This window comes from Helobdella robusta (assembly GCF_000326865.2).
Source record: "Helobdella robusta unplaced genomic scaffold HELROscaffold_6, whole genome shotgun sequence".
In the NCBI taxonomy this organism is placed as follows: domain Eukaryota; kingdom Metazoa; phylum Annelida; class Clitellata; order Rhynchobdellida; family Glossiphoniidae; genus Helobdella; species Helobdella robusta.
This window is the reverse complement of record NW_008705330.1, coordinates 234,577-247,434: the sequence shown is the minus strand read 5'-3', so window position 1 is coordinate 247,434 and position 12,858 is coordinate 234,577. Positions and strand designations below refer to the sequence as shown.

The following is a 12,858-nucleotide window of genomic DNA, read 5'->3' as shown; positions in this document are numbered from 1 at the left end:
CTTCTATTTTCTATCAATAAGCCTCTGTCATTCTCAAATTGCTTATATTATGGTTGTAAAATAACACTTTGGTATTTGAGATTAATATTTTCTTTGTTATTTTTATTTGGTGTGAATCCATTTAATGATTTTTCATTGCACCATTTTGTGTATGCACTGTTCACCTTCTTGATAAAGTCGTAGTAGTAAATCCGATATATTCTGTGTTTCGGTGCCACAATAACCGATTTTATAATCAAAAGAATATACTAGATGACTAAATAGCTCAGTTAGTAGAAGTGCCATGTTTCGCGCTGCTATTACGCAAATGGCATGGTTTGAATACTGTCAGTCCAAAACTCAAAGACCATCATACCCGTATGATGGTCTTTGAGTTATGTATGCACGTGCGGTGCTTGCACGTGCATACATAACTCCCATGATCTTAACAATTAGATTTTCATTAGTACTAAATTTACTCATAAGAATTGATTATAAGTAAAGACGATTGAAAACTTGGACTAGGCTTCAATGGCTTGCACTGTTGCAGTGTTGCACTGCTGCACTGTTTGTCAATGCCTCTTGAGATTCTGCCCATCATACAAAAACAGTCGCAAAATGGTTCGATAACAGTTTTAGTTTAGTTGACTATCCTTAACAATCAGTTAACAATCACATAACAGTTATTATTAGTAAAACTATTTATTTTCAGCTCCTACAGATTAACAAAAATATTTAGTTAGCAGTCCCTCATAAATTGACCATAACTTCATCCTTTAAGAAAATCCCGTAACAACAATCTGTCAGCACATTATCTTCAATGTTTAAATTAAAAAAGTAATTTACTCTCCAAGATTTTTTGAAATAATTATTGAAATTTCCATCAGACTAACGTCGGACCCAACTGAATGGAACGACAAATATGATATTATCAGCGAGGAATTTGAGTTACATACTGCTTGTGATGCGTGATGTAGAGTACATGAGCACACATTGATGCACTGATATACATGCATGTTATATACAAAACTATCATTAATTTACTTTTTAACGACGAAGCCTCTGTCTCCAACGTTCGTCACATCTCAACGAACAACTGAGATTACATATTAACATTTCGAAATACAAACGGTGAGAGGAAAGTATTCATTCGATCGTAAAAATGCTAGCAGAAGTTTTCAATAAAAAATTTTTCTTTTGTATTTTAGTTTTAATTTATTTAATTGAAATACTTTATTGAATTAAATGGCAAATCATAAAAATGGAAAAAGGAAAACGCAAACGTGTTATCCTCGAGATTTTCTAATTCTTTCAATTTCTCTGCTTTCTAAGCCGGGAATCGCATTCAAAATTTATTGTTGTAAAAATATTAAATACGTGCGTATGCGTGCGTGCGGGCGTTTGTGTATGCGTGCGTGCGCATGTGTGTGTGCGTGCGCTCGCGTATGTGTGTCTGTGTGAGCGTACTAATTTGCACTTATTTATAGGAGAATTTGAAAATAATTGAGTTATTACGATCTTTTGAAAGCGCAGAAAAAATTATTTTACAAAAAGAGTATAAAAACATTTAATTTATCGTTAATTCTTGGAAAACCGTACTTACGTTTGCTAACACAGTTTTCGCAATTTTTGCTTCATTACGAGTGTGTACACCATTTGGTGGAGCAAAAGGCGCATATTATGATACATACATTCATTTCCTTTCATTACAGTAGCGGATCTAGTAGAAATATCAATTTAAAGCTGAGATTGTTAGCCGCCAAATTGGTTATAATATGTACAAAATTCTATCTTGTAAATTATTACATATTGCATAAAAGTTACTGTGAATTGTCTATTGTACGTTTTGTACTGTTACATGATACATTTTATCAATCCCACATAAAATTATTGAATATACTTCTAATACTTGAAAATATTAAGAGCTTTGTTATGAAATGTTTATGAAAAATGGTTTAATGTTGAAAATGTAAGCTCATTGGTACGTACAAATGATGTCATGGTTGATAGAAACTGAAAAATTGTTACCACTTATAGTAGATAAAATAGGTCACAAAAATTAGGTCAAACATCTCAAATTACAAGTTAGCATCTTTACTTTACTAGAGAATAGTTTAAAATGTGCTTCTTAAGAGTATTGTGAATGATGAGTGAAAAGTCGAAAAATAGAGTTTTAATTATTCATGAAAGCACAAACAAGATGTATCATCGAATGTTGTTCAACATTATAAAATAAATTCAAACAACCTTACCGACTGGTCAGCTGGGTCAAGGGTCAAGCTTAATGTTGAAGAAGTTGGGCAAGAAAGTCCACCAAACAACGCAGCATTATCAGTTTTCAAAATTTTTTATCATTTTATTTTTAGGGATTTTTTCATCCGTTATTCATCATAAAAATTACTTTTTGATTAATATAATACAAAAATTATTTGAAAAAAATGAAAATGAAGATTTCAAATTACACTTCAGTAGAATCATCATTGAATTTATTAAGAAGGTCAGAAGAGTGTTGTTGGCAGTAAGCAGATATACATCGTACGGCCATACAGTCCATGCAGACATTGACGTGCATGCGCCGCTGAAGCAATGGAGTACGTTTACGCTCTTCTTCATCGACGCCTTTCTTTAAGGATAATAACTCGGAAGAAAACAACATACATTCAAAACACTTGCGTTTAAACGAATATATATATATATATATATATATATATATATATATATATATATATATATATATATATATATATATATATATATGGTTTAGACTATCATAAATACAAACGCAGTGATCTTTATAAATAATTATATATATATATATATATATATATATATTATAATTTGATATTTGACATTTTTTATTTCATCAAATCAAAACAAAGAAATCAAAGAAATGATATCAATGGAAAGAAATGATCTAGAAATCGAAAAGAAAATATGGTTTTCTTGTAATGGTTACCAGTGAAATTGTAAAAATGAGAACATATTTTAAATATTTTAGTGCATGTAAACTCACATTCATATTACAAATCCTAAAAAACTAAAAATGGAACCATAATTATTAAGTAATCAACTCTTTTACATTTTTATTAGAATGTCGTTTGTAGTTATTGAAACACAAATATATATATATATAAAGACCCACTTAAAACATACTTATTCACACTCACACATATACACACACGCACACACATACACACACACACACGCACACACATACACACACACGTACACACACACACGCGCGTACATAAACCCACACAAAAGTTAAGGGGCTTTAAATGTTAAAAAGTAGGATTTAATGTCTTTTTTAAATTTTACAACGGATTTTGCTTTTTCCAAATATTCAGGTAATTTGTTCCACGTCTTAGGTCCGACGACTCTTCTGCTACTATTGATAAGTTTCAATCTGTTTTTTTCAATATAAAATGTTGAGGTATGTCTTGTGTGTTTTAACTGGATTGCGTTATTATAAATAAACAAATTATTAAATTTTTTTGGAATTAAGTTGTTAATAAGTTTAAATATAAATATTGAGATGCATGTGTAATAAATTTGTTTTATTGAAAGTAGTTTTGCAATCTGAAAATAATTAGAGGTGTGGTCATTAAATTTCAAATCGATTAAAATTCTTATAAAACGTTTTTGACATTTTAACTGATAAGCAGTACTGTTTTCCCATATGATCATCACGCAATAATGAATATAAGGGTATATAAAGCTATAATACAAATCTTTTAATATTGTGGAATTAATCTTATTTTTGATTTTATAAAGTATACTTATGAATTTATTGATTTTTGATTTAAGATTTTCAATGTGATAACTGCAAGACAAATTATCTTGCAGAACTAAACCCAAAAAACAACTTGATTGGTTCTGCTTAATTTCACATTGCTAAACACAAGGTCCAAGTCCGAGAAACTATTGGTTAAAATCTTTGGTCCAAATATAACATAGGCCGATTTGGATGAATTAACCATGAGTTGGTTCATAGAGAACCAATCCTCGAATAATTTGAGTTTATTATTTATGACTTCTAAATCTCGTTTAAGGTCATCAGAAGAATAAAAATGTTTGAATCATCAGCGTAAAGAATACAATTCATCTTTTTTGATAAGTAGGCAATGTCATTTATATAAATCAAAAAAAGCAAAAGGCCTAATACAGACCCTTGCGGGACTCCACACGTAACTTCACGCATCCCAAATTTAACATCATTCACAAAAACATATTGCTTTCTACCCAAGATATAACTCTCAAACCATTGATTTGTAATACCACGAATCCCATAATGGTTGAGTTTATTTAACTACGTGAACTCATGTTGGTCAATATATTTTGAACCAATTCTAGAATGGCTAGTTCACATGAATGGTAGGCTCTGAATCCGTACTGGTTTTCAGAGAGAACATTGTTTTTCATAAAAAAAGAAAATAAGCGTTTGTAAACCAGTTTTTCTAATACTTTGGATAAAGGTGATAATAAAGAAATTGGTCTGTAATTATTTAAGTTATAGGGGTCATTTTTTTGATGATAGGAACAATTTTTGAGAGTTTAAAGCTTGATGGAAAAATATCTTGTTTGAGAGAAATGTTGAAAATATGAGTAAGTGGAGATAAAATTTCGTTTTTGAAAGTTTTAACTATGAATGAGTTAAGTTCATCATAAGTTGACATTTTGGGCTTAAGCGAATTTATTATTTGAATAACTTCTGACCGATTGATAGGTTCAAGAAAAAAAGATGATAGAACGGGATCTGTAAACATTTTTAGTTTATTCAAGGAGTCAACAGAGAAAGTGTTTCGACAAGAACTAACCAAATTAATAAAATTATCATTGAAGGCATTAGATATTTCAAGTTTGTCAGTAATAAATTCGTCAGCAATTTTAATTTTCTCAATTAGATTTTTTGACTTATTTGTTTTTAAAATGTCTTTAATTATATTCCATTTATATTTAGAATTATTTTCGGCCAAATAAAAGTGATTTTCATAAAAATATTTTTGAGCTGATCTTTTAGTCGATGTTAAAAAATTTCGAAAATTTTTATATTTTATTAAATTATTGTCGCTTGGATTTGTTTTATACTTTTTAAATAATTTATAAACGTGTTTAGATAAATTTAATATATCTTTAGTAATCCAACTTTTTTTAATTTTTTTATTTTTAATTGCTGTTGGAGGAACATGATGATTTAGTATATTTAAAAATGTAGAATTGAAGTTATTATAGCATATGTTAATATCAGATTGGTTAAAAACAGAGTCTCAGTTATCTACCATTAATGATTCTTTAATAGCTTTTATTGTATTAGATGAAAATTTCTTTGCTACTAAGATGTCATCTTTCATAGGAAGTGATGTTTGTTTTAAATTAAATGAAAATATGGGATAGTGATCTGATAGATCCACCATTAAAATGCCATTTAGGTGATCTGAGTAAATATTGGTAAATATATTATCTATTAATGTGGAAGTTGTTTTGGACACGCGAGTCGGTTGATCAATTAGCGAGTGATAATTATGAGAATAAAGAATGTTTTCAAAACTGTTTTTAGTATGATTCGAGGAGTTCAAGTTTATATTAAAATCGCCAATAATATATGAAAAATTTGATACATTGTTTTTGCAAAAGTTTGATAAAAAGTCAAAGAATAAATTTAAATTGGGTTTAGGGGGTCTGTAAATTAAAGTAATATTGACAACATCGATGTTCAGTTGAACATCTATGTTAAGCAATTCGCAAATATTTTCATCGAAAAATTCATATTTTTTTGAATACTCAATGTTTTTTTTAACAAAAAATCCAACTCCCCCACCCAATTTATTTTTACGTGGGAGATCTATGAAATCATAATTATCTAAATCAATTAATTTAGACAAATTAGCAGTTAGCCAAGTTTCTGTGATAGCAAGAACAAAAAATAAATAATTCAAATTAGACAAAAGTAACTGAAAATCGCCTATTTTGTTGAATATGCTTCTTGTGTTTACATGCAAAATAGAAAAACAGTTTTTGATAGTTTTATTGTCTTCGTTAAATAAAGAGAAAAAATCAGGAACAGAAAAATACTCGCTGCTGTGAAATAAATTACTCGAATTCAAAATAAAGTCAACAGAACTTGTATTATTTCTAGCCATGTTTGTTGTTGTTGTTGTTTTCGATAGTGTTACTTGGTTTGACATTGAATATCCAGTCGCGTATAATCGGATGTTCGGGCCATAAGTCTTCTTCGAACATTTTTGAAACTTCATTGTTTGCTACGCAGATGCGAAATGCTGTACTAGATTTGTTATCATCGCCTTCAACATTTGAACCTCGTTTTGCTATTGGAAAGATGGATATAAATTTTATTCCAGCTTTGTTTAAGTGTTCTTATTATAGTGTCTGTTTTGGTGATGTTGAGGTTTCCCAAGTATATGAAAGATTTTTTAACTGGTGGTGCAACAGCTTTGAAGCCAAGTTCAGCTTTTGATTTTCCTGTATTTTTCCTGATTAATTCTCTTTTAGGTGTTGAAGCGGTGTTAATCAATTTGCGACGTGAAATTTTAAGTTGAAACGGTTTATTTCCATTATCACTTTCGTCAGTTTGTATATTTGTAGAACAAGGAGCTTTGTTGAAATCTAAAAGTTTCCCGCCAGACCAAGCATTGTTTAGAGTTTTAACAATATTTTCCTTGGTGTTGAATGTATTCAGCGTATGCAAACATTGTTTATTTAAAACAATATTTTCATTAACCAAATCTTCAATTCTGTCAATTTTATTATTTAAATTCGGAGAAATGTTTGAAAATGTTTCAATTATATATATATATATATATATATATAATTATTATTATTATTATTATTACGGAAATATATATACAGCGCTTTTTTATTGTTGAATCTCAAAAGCGCTACTAAATCATAGACAAATAAGACAGACATTCATTGCGCAAATAAATAAGTTTTAAGTTGACTTCGAAATTGTAAATATGATAGGTTAGGGTCACGTAAGTAAGGAGGAAAACCATTCCAAACAACCGGGCCAAGAACTGCAAAGTTGCGGGAACCCGTCACCAACTTTGTGGTCGGGATAAAAAATAAATTGCGCTCGGTTGATCGGAAGGAATATTTTGAAAAATGAGATTTGTATGATTCAAATCTATCGATGAGAGAGGGAGGTGCTGTATTATTGACACATTTAAACATCAAAACTGCCAACTTGAAGGAAACACGTTTTTCAACCCTCAACCAGTGCAACCTATTCAAAATAGGCGTAACATGATCGAACCATGAACCACCCAAAACCAGCTTGGCCACACGATTCTGTATTGACTGAAGCTTTGAAAAAAACTTTTTGGTGACACCATAAAAAAGGCCATTGCAGTAGTCCAGTCCGGAAAAGACGAAAGAGGAAACCAAACTTTGAAGAACAGACGTGTTTAGTGATTTTTTGACATTGCGTAATAAACGGAGTTAGTTGGAGCAGACCCTCACTAAATTATTAATATGTAAATCCATCTTTAGGTTTGAGTCAATAATAACTCCAAGACTACGGACAGATGTGGAAAATTCAATGATGTCATTGCCGACACTGATCGATGAAATTTTGACCTTTGACAACTGCTGCCAAGAACCAGCCGGTAATATTTGTGTTTTAGATTGATTTAACTTTAACTGATTCATACTCATCCAACATCCAATTTCAATGAGACAATCAGTCAGTTCATTCAGAGAAGCATCAGTCGAATCAACAGGACAAGAAACCAATAACTGAATATCATCAGCAAAGGCGTGGGAGCTGAACTCATATTTTTGAATGATATCAAAAACATCAGCAGTGTACATAAGAAACAACAGAGGTCTCAACACAGTTCCCTAGGGGACACCAAACGATAGTTTGTTTATGTCAGAGAGGGTGTTGTAGTAAGAAACCTGCTGGGTGTGGCCTAAAAGATAGGAAACGAACCACGATAAGACTGAATCAGACAGAAAAAAATTTGTGGAGAGTTTATACATGAGACGAGTATGATCGACACAATCTAATGCAGCACTCATATCAAGTAATGCCAAGAAAGAAACGCATTGACTGTCAACTGAAGAGAACAACTGGGAGAAAATATCAATGAGTGCAGTTTCTGTGGAAAAAGATTGACGATAGCCGGATTGATTCTTTGGCAACAAATTGAAATATATATATATATATATATATATATATATATATATTTAATATATTTCATATATATTTATAAAGTTTTGTTCATAATCAACAACATATCAAATAAGTGAATAAAAGTTATGTAGTTGAATATGCGGAGACCGAATAAGACTGTATGTCTTGTGGTGGCCACCGCAGTTAGATATATGAATAAACTTCAACACACAACCTTCGTCAGCGCAAACATAAATATCAAGTCGTCGCCCAATCTACATACCAGGAAAAGACCTTCATCACAAGACACCTCAAACATATTAGCACTTAAGAAAACTTCATCATTACTGAACTAGTTTTTACTTATTGATCACCTCACTTTTATCGATCACCTCACTAAGTCATCATCTAGTCTATCAATTTGCCGTTACTTCATTTTATATTCCATCGTCAATTACTTTTCTTTTATTTGTCTTATTATTATTTATTTTATTCTAACATATTTTATTTTTCATGTTTTATCATTTCTCTTCCTCACTTTTTGTATTTATTTTCTCACTTATTTGTTTTATTTTGTTTCACTGCCTTGCATGTTGTTACAGTTTCTGCGTCTGTCAGATCCTGATTTTTAAAGAATAATAAAAAAAAAATAGTTTATGAAATAAAATAAGGAAAATAACTGAAGCAAAAAGATGATTGAAGATAAATAAGTAAATGTTCGTGTTATACATATATAGACATATAACTATGTAAATGTTCGCTCAGTACATATATAAACACATAAATGTTTAACCATTCATAAAGACCATAAAGACCATTCATCCGCATCATTTGTTCTCGAGTATTAATAATGTTATAATACTCGCTGTCGTAACCGATTTACGATGCGACCGGTTCAAATCTTCGATTGAATAAAATATTCCAAACACTTATTAAACTTTATTTACAGAAGAATCAACTATTATTGTTTATTAAACTTTATTTACAAAAGAAATCAACTAATTGTTTATTTCTAGTAAATTCGCACTAACGCAACAATTAACTTTTAAATCTTTCAAAATCTATCGCTATGACAACGTCAACAAACAAATCAAATATCGCTTTAAATAATTCACCAAATCGCTATTCACAAAATCACGAATTTCACTAATCACGAATATCACTAATCTTCTTGCGACGTGCGCTTATATACTCTTCGCAAGCGTCGTTTCTAGATTCTTCTCGATGGTCCGATTCTAGCATACTCTAGAATGCTCTAGTCACTAGAACATTCTAGAATACGCTAGAATCTAGTGCGTTCGGTAGCACGGTTATAACATTACCCCCTTCTTAGTTCTGTTCGTCCCGAACAGCTTTCGTTTCGGTGTCCGCATGGTACGGAGCCAGTCTATCCAAATGAACGATCTTCATTCTTGCTCTCGGCTTCCGATATTCCTGAATACGGTAGACGACGTCATTCAAGCGGGTGATGACTTGATAAGGTCCTTCCCACCCTCGCTGGAGCTTTGGAGAACGTCCTTTCTTTCGCTGTGGGTTGTACAGCCAAACTAACTCGTCGACAGCAAAACCGCCACTGCTTCCTTTCAAGTCGTATCTGGTTTTGGCCGCCTCCGTGTTTTTCATAATTTTAAGGCGTACGTAACGGTGGATATGGTTTAATCGCTGTCGAAGATTATCCACGTATTTTGTAAAATCAGCAATCAACGCCTCGGCTTTTAGACGGTCTTCTTGATACAAATTGAGTTCATTTAGTAGATTTTTGGTAAGTTCTTTGAGTCTACCTTTTCCTGTTGTTCCATATCTAATGATTTCACCACATTTATTGATTGGCAATTACCTATTTCCTCGCCTTTTTACTTTTAATAGTGTGTTTAGCGGTATTCGTTATTCTGACAGGAATAAGACCATTTTTGTTCGCTTCTACCAGGCATTTTCCAATGACCGCGTTCTGTACATTTGTCGTTGAGGTTGGCTCCATCAAATAGAACTGGTGGCCCCCAGGATCGCAATTCAACTTGCCCCATACGATGTTTTCAGATGATTGAGGTAGTTCTACGTCACAATCGACTGTCACTCGAATGCATTTTTCATCGCTATCCCCTATTATCACTTCTGTATTTCTCCATCTAAGAATGCGTTTTTCTAAGTCAATTTTGAACCCATATTTTGTCAGAAAGTCGACACCTATTATGCATTCGTCGATGATATCCGCGACTAAGAATGAACCTTCGAATAACAAGTCGCCTAGCTGAACAGTACGGAGAATCTTTCCATAGACTGGTGCTGTTCCTCCGGTAGCTGTTCGAAGGATGTATTTGTTAAAAGTCTCTTTCTTTAGATTGGGTACCAAACCAGATCTTAAAATCGATTTTGTTGCTCCGGTGTCGACTGTAATTGCACATTCTCGTTGATCAACTTTTCCGTTCAGCCATAGGTCGTTTTGATTTCGATGTAGTCTGGAAACGTTAATTTTGTCGAAGGGCCGATCGTGATACAGGATCATCTTCTCTTCTTTTGCGCCATCTTGTCGCGAAATTTCGGCAGTAGTTATCTTTTAGGCGGTGTTTACAATCACGACGTAGATGGCCTTTTTCACCACAAATCCAGCATTGGGGTACACCATGCTGTTGGGGTTCGCGTTTCACAGCCACCTTCTGGCAAGGGCATTCTTCATGTACTTGGCGTAGACGTACGTCACTTTTTGATGCTTGCTTTGCCGATTCTAAAGTGAGACTGTGCGCAACGGCATCCTTGAGTTTTCGTTTATCTGACAAGAGAAGGGATTGCTTGAGTTCCGAATCACAAAGGGCTTTGATAAACGTATCCAGGGCAGTTTCGTCTCTATGCTCGGGGTCTGATGTCGGATACGACAGCAATGTCAACCGTTCGATATCTTGTGCCAGCTGCTGAATGGATTCACCAGATCGTTGCGTTCTGTTTCTAAGCTGAGACCGATAAATCTGTTTCATGTGTTCTTCACCATAACGTAAATCCAACGCGCTAACCAAAACTTCATAGTTGAAGTGGTTCTCCGCCGGAATCGTCTGAAGAACCTCTGCTGCTGAACCTCGCAGGGCCAGTATCAGTGCTGTTGTTCGTTCTTTTCCGTTCCAACAGTTACTAGTTGCCGCTGCTTCGAACTGGGTTTTATAAACGTTCCAGGACATCTCTCCGTCAAATGCTGGTACCTTCAAAGTTCTTCCGGATGCGTGATCTAACGGTATGGCCATTTTTTTTGGATTGCTCCAATTCTCGCTTCAATTTTTCTAACTTGTGATCTACCTCAACGGTCTGACGATCAAGTTTCTGCTCGATCATTTCTATTCTTGTTGACTGTTCTTCAATCTGTTCTGCCACTTTCAATTTTACGTGTTTTAGCTGGTCCTTGATCTGTTTTAACTCCTCTGTCTGTCGTTCGGACTGTTCCTTGATCTGTTGTTTTAACTCTTCTGTCTGTCGTTCGGACTGTCGTTCGGACTGTTCTTTGATCTGTTTTAGCTCTTCTGTCTATCGTTCGGACTGTTGTTCGGACTGTTCTTTGATCTGTTTTAACTCCTCTGTCTGTCGTTCGGACTGTTCTTTGATCTGTTCGGACTGTTCCTTGATCTGTTGTTTTATTTCAGTTGACATACTAAGCAGAAGTTCCATCATTTTAGCGGTTGTAAACGTGCCTGTGCTAATTTCATTGTCTTCGTCAGCCCCATCAAACTTGAATTCGTCTGGGTTCTTACCTTCGTCAATGAGAGCTTCTCTCAGACGTGCTACTAGTACTTCTTTGTTGCCACTTGTGACAAGGCTTCGTTTCTGTAGTTCTTCTCGTAGCTGAACTACATTCAAACCACACAGTTTTGACATCGTGTTTTTTTTCTATGAGTAGTAATTCGCTAGTCGAAGATCCCACTTCTGACACCAATGTTATAATACTCGCTGTCGTAACCGATTTACGATGCGACGGGTTCAAATCTTCGATTGAATAAAATATTCCAAACAGTTATTAAACTTTATTTACAGAAGAAATCAACTATTATTGTTTATTAAACTTTATTTACAGAAGAAATCAACTAATTGTTTATTTCTAGTAAATTCGCACTAACGCAACAATTAACTTTTAAATCTTTCAAAATCTATCGCTATGACAACGTCAACAAACAAATCAAATATCGCTTTAAATAATTCACCGAATCGCTATTCACAAAATCACGAATTTCACTAATCACGAATATCACTAATCTTCTTGCGACGTGCGCTTATATACTCTTCGCTAGCGTCGTTTCTAGATTCTTCTCGATGGTCCGATTCTAGCATACTCTAGAATGCTCCAGTCACTAGAACATTCTAGAATACGCTAGAATCTAGTGCGTTCGGTAGCACGGTTATAACAATAATATAGTGTTAGGTGGTGGAGTCGAGATCCAGTGTCAATAAAAAAGCACGGAATTTTGACTTGAAATTTTGTAGGTTTATGATGGCTCTTAGATGGTAAGGTAAAAGTTCTGTCCAAATTTTAGGACCTGTTATTTTTATGCTTGTCTGGATTAATTTGAGGCGAGTTTTGTAGATAAAGAAGAGAGTGATGTTTTTAGTGGTTGTAGATTAGATGGAGTTACTAAAGGTATAGAAATTGATAAAGTGAGGTGGGAGAAGATTGTTGATAAATTTAAAAACGAATAAAGCAGAGTAGTAAAGATAGATAAAGTTAAGTGGTAAAATTTTTTTTTGCTAGGAAGAAGGGTTATGTACGAGAA

The 12,858-nt window shown here is 33.2% G+C and overlaps 2 protein-coding genes across 2 annotated transcripts; both read right to left on the bottom strand.

Annotated features, from left to right (window-relative positions):
• Window positions 1-8,681: 8,681 nt before the first annotated feature.
• Window positions 8,682-11,343, bottom strand: HELRODRAFT_163955 (hypothetical protein; the record flags this gene model as incomplete). Its single annotated transcript, XM_009029037.1, has 3 exons — window positions 8,682-8,734; window positions 10,466-10,636; window positions 10,710-11,343. 3 exons carry the CDS (start codon window positions 11,341-11,343, stop codon window positions 8,682-8,684), a joined length of 858 nt encoding a protein of 285 aa, XP_009027285.1.
• Window positions 11,344-11,620: 277 nt separating this feature from the next.
• On the bottom strand, window positions 11,621-11,968 carry HELRODRAFT_69060 (hypothetical protein; the record flags this gene model as incomplete). Its single annotated transcript, XM_009029000.1, has 1 exon — window positions 11,621-11,968. One exon carries the CDS (start codon window positions 11,966-11,968, stop codon window positions 11,621-11,623), a length of 348 nt encoding a protein of 115 aa, XP_009027248.1.
• Between the last annotated feature and the right edge of the window lie 890 nt (window positions 11,969-12,858).